General features: G+C 68.0%; 2 protein-coding genes across 2 annotated transcripts in view; one reads left to right on the top strand and one right to left on the bottom strand.

The window, feature by feature from the left end:
* The window catches only part of FBRSL1 (fibrosin like 1), a gene marked incomplete at its 5' end in the record, with an annotated part of 71,813 nt that extends 71,575 nt beyond the window's left edge, over positions 1 to 238 (top strand). The window contains one exon of the mRNA XM_006910044.1: positions 3 to 238. Coding sequence (XP_006910106.1) covers positions 3 to 238 — 236 coding nt within the window. The remainder of the gene's footprint in view (positions 1 to 2) is intronic.
* A 123-nt stretch (positions 239 to 361) lies between these two features.
* Positions 362 to 1,313, bottom strand: part of LRCOL1 (leucine rich colipase like 1) — a 3,894-nt gene continuing 2,942 nt past the window's right edge. The window contains exon 4 of the mRNA XM_025045490.1: positions 362 to 433. Coding sequence (XP_024901258.1) covers positions 362 to 433 — 72 coding nt within the window. The remainder of the gene's footprint in view (positions 434 to 1,313) is intronic.

The following is a 1,313-nucleotide window of genomic DNA, read 5'->3' as shown; positions in this document are numbered from 1 at the left end:
AGAAATGGGCGTTACCGTGAGTCAGGTGCGGCTGCGGGAGTTCCCGACCCCAGATGGCCGCCCCAAACCACCCTCTGGGGAGGCCTGCAGCGAGGTGACGCGAGTCAGAACTGAAACTGGCTCCAGAGTCCATGCTCCCACCCGCATGCTGCTGGCCCTGGCCCCCTGGACTCGTGGGACCTTGTCTGCCCTGCAAGTGCCTGGCTGGACCCCGACTGGCACCGCTGGGGGCCCTTAACCCTCCGGCGAGCAGCTGGAGGCACTGAGGGCCCTGCCTTGCAGAGGTGCAGGGCTACCCCGCCCGCTGAGGCCCTGTCACCTGTGTGGAGGCAGCGGACACTCAGCAACGCCAGATGTGGCTCTAAGCCGTGTGCACAGCTGTCCCCTTGGCCTCGCCCTCATGGAGTCGGACACTCTGGAGGGACCCGTGGTTCTGGAAAGGGGACAGGGAGGTCTCCCAAGCCCCGCGCAGCTCGTTTGGGGTCCCTTGCGGTGGCCTCAGGAACAAGGCTACATTTGGCGCCCTTTCCCAGGGGCTCTGGGTCCAGGGGTTGGTGTGCGTGACATGGGACCGAGGTTCTGGGGCGACGCGTGTCTCCCTGAAATCCCTCAGATGCACGTGCTTAGCCCTGCGTGACCTACACAGGCCCAGCAGCCGGAGGACGGACTGCCGTCTCCCTGCAGGAAAGGGGAGGTCCAGGGCCCACGCAGGGTCCCCGCTATCAGAGGAGCGCGGCGCCTCCCCGGCCTCTGTGACCCGCCGAGGCTGCGTCGCCGCCTAGTGGCCTCCCTGGGAATTGCGCCCCATTTCCTCCTGGCACTTAGTTCCTGTGCCCGGAGGAGCCTGTCGAAGAGCCAACCAGGCAACGCGCCTGCCGCCCTGCGGCCCCTTCCTCACGAGGCCCGCAGGTGAGCTACGCAAACCCGCAACGCCGGTGCTGAAGGCCCTGAGCCCTGGGAAGACGGAGCGAGGCGTGGCCAGGCGGGGCGGGGGGCGAGGCCGGCGCAGAGGCCGGAGGACGGCGGGGTGTGCGGGAGCCGAGGCCAGACATAGCTGGCTGCCCTGCGCGGGGCCCTCCAGCTCAGCGGTCCTCAACCTTGCCAGGGAAAGGCACGTACGTGTATCTCGTCATCGCAGGTAAAAATAATCAGTTGTCCCAAACTGAACAGGCTCCCTAAACATCGCTGGTGGTGCAGGAAACGCAGGCACAAGTTCAGGGAGCCGACTCGCCTGCAGGCCACTCCCGGGAGCGGGGTGCTCCGGCAGGCCCCACCCCCCCCCCCCCCCCCCGCAGCGCGGCCCCCCCCCCCTC

This window comes from Pteropus alecto, unplaced genomic scaffold (assembly GCF_000325575.1).
Source record: "Pteropus alecto unplaced genomic scaffold, ASM32557v1 scaffold213, whole genome shotgun sequence".
In the NCBI taxonomy this organism is placed as follows: domain Eukaryota; kingdom Metazoa; phylum Chordata; class Mammalia; order Chiroptera; family Pteropodidae; genus Pteropus; species Pteropus alecto.
Note: the sequence above shows the minus strand (reverse complement) of the source record. Positions and strands in the feature narration are given on the sequence as shown.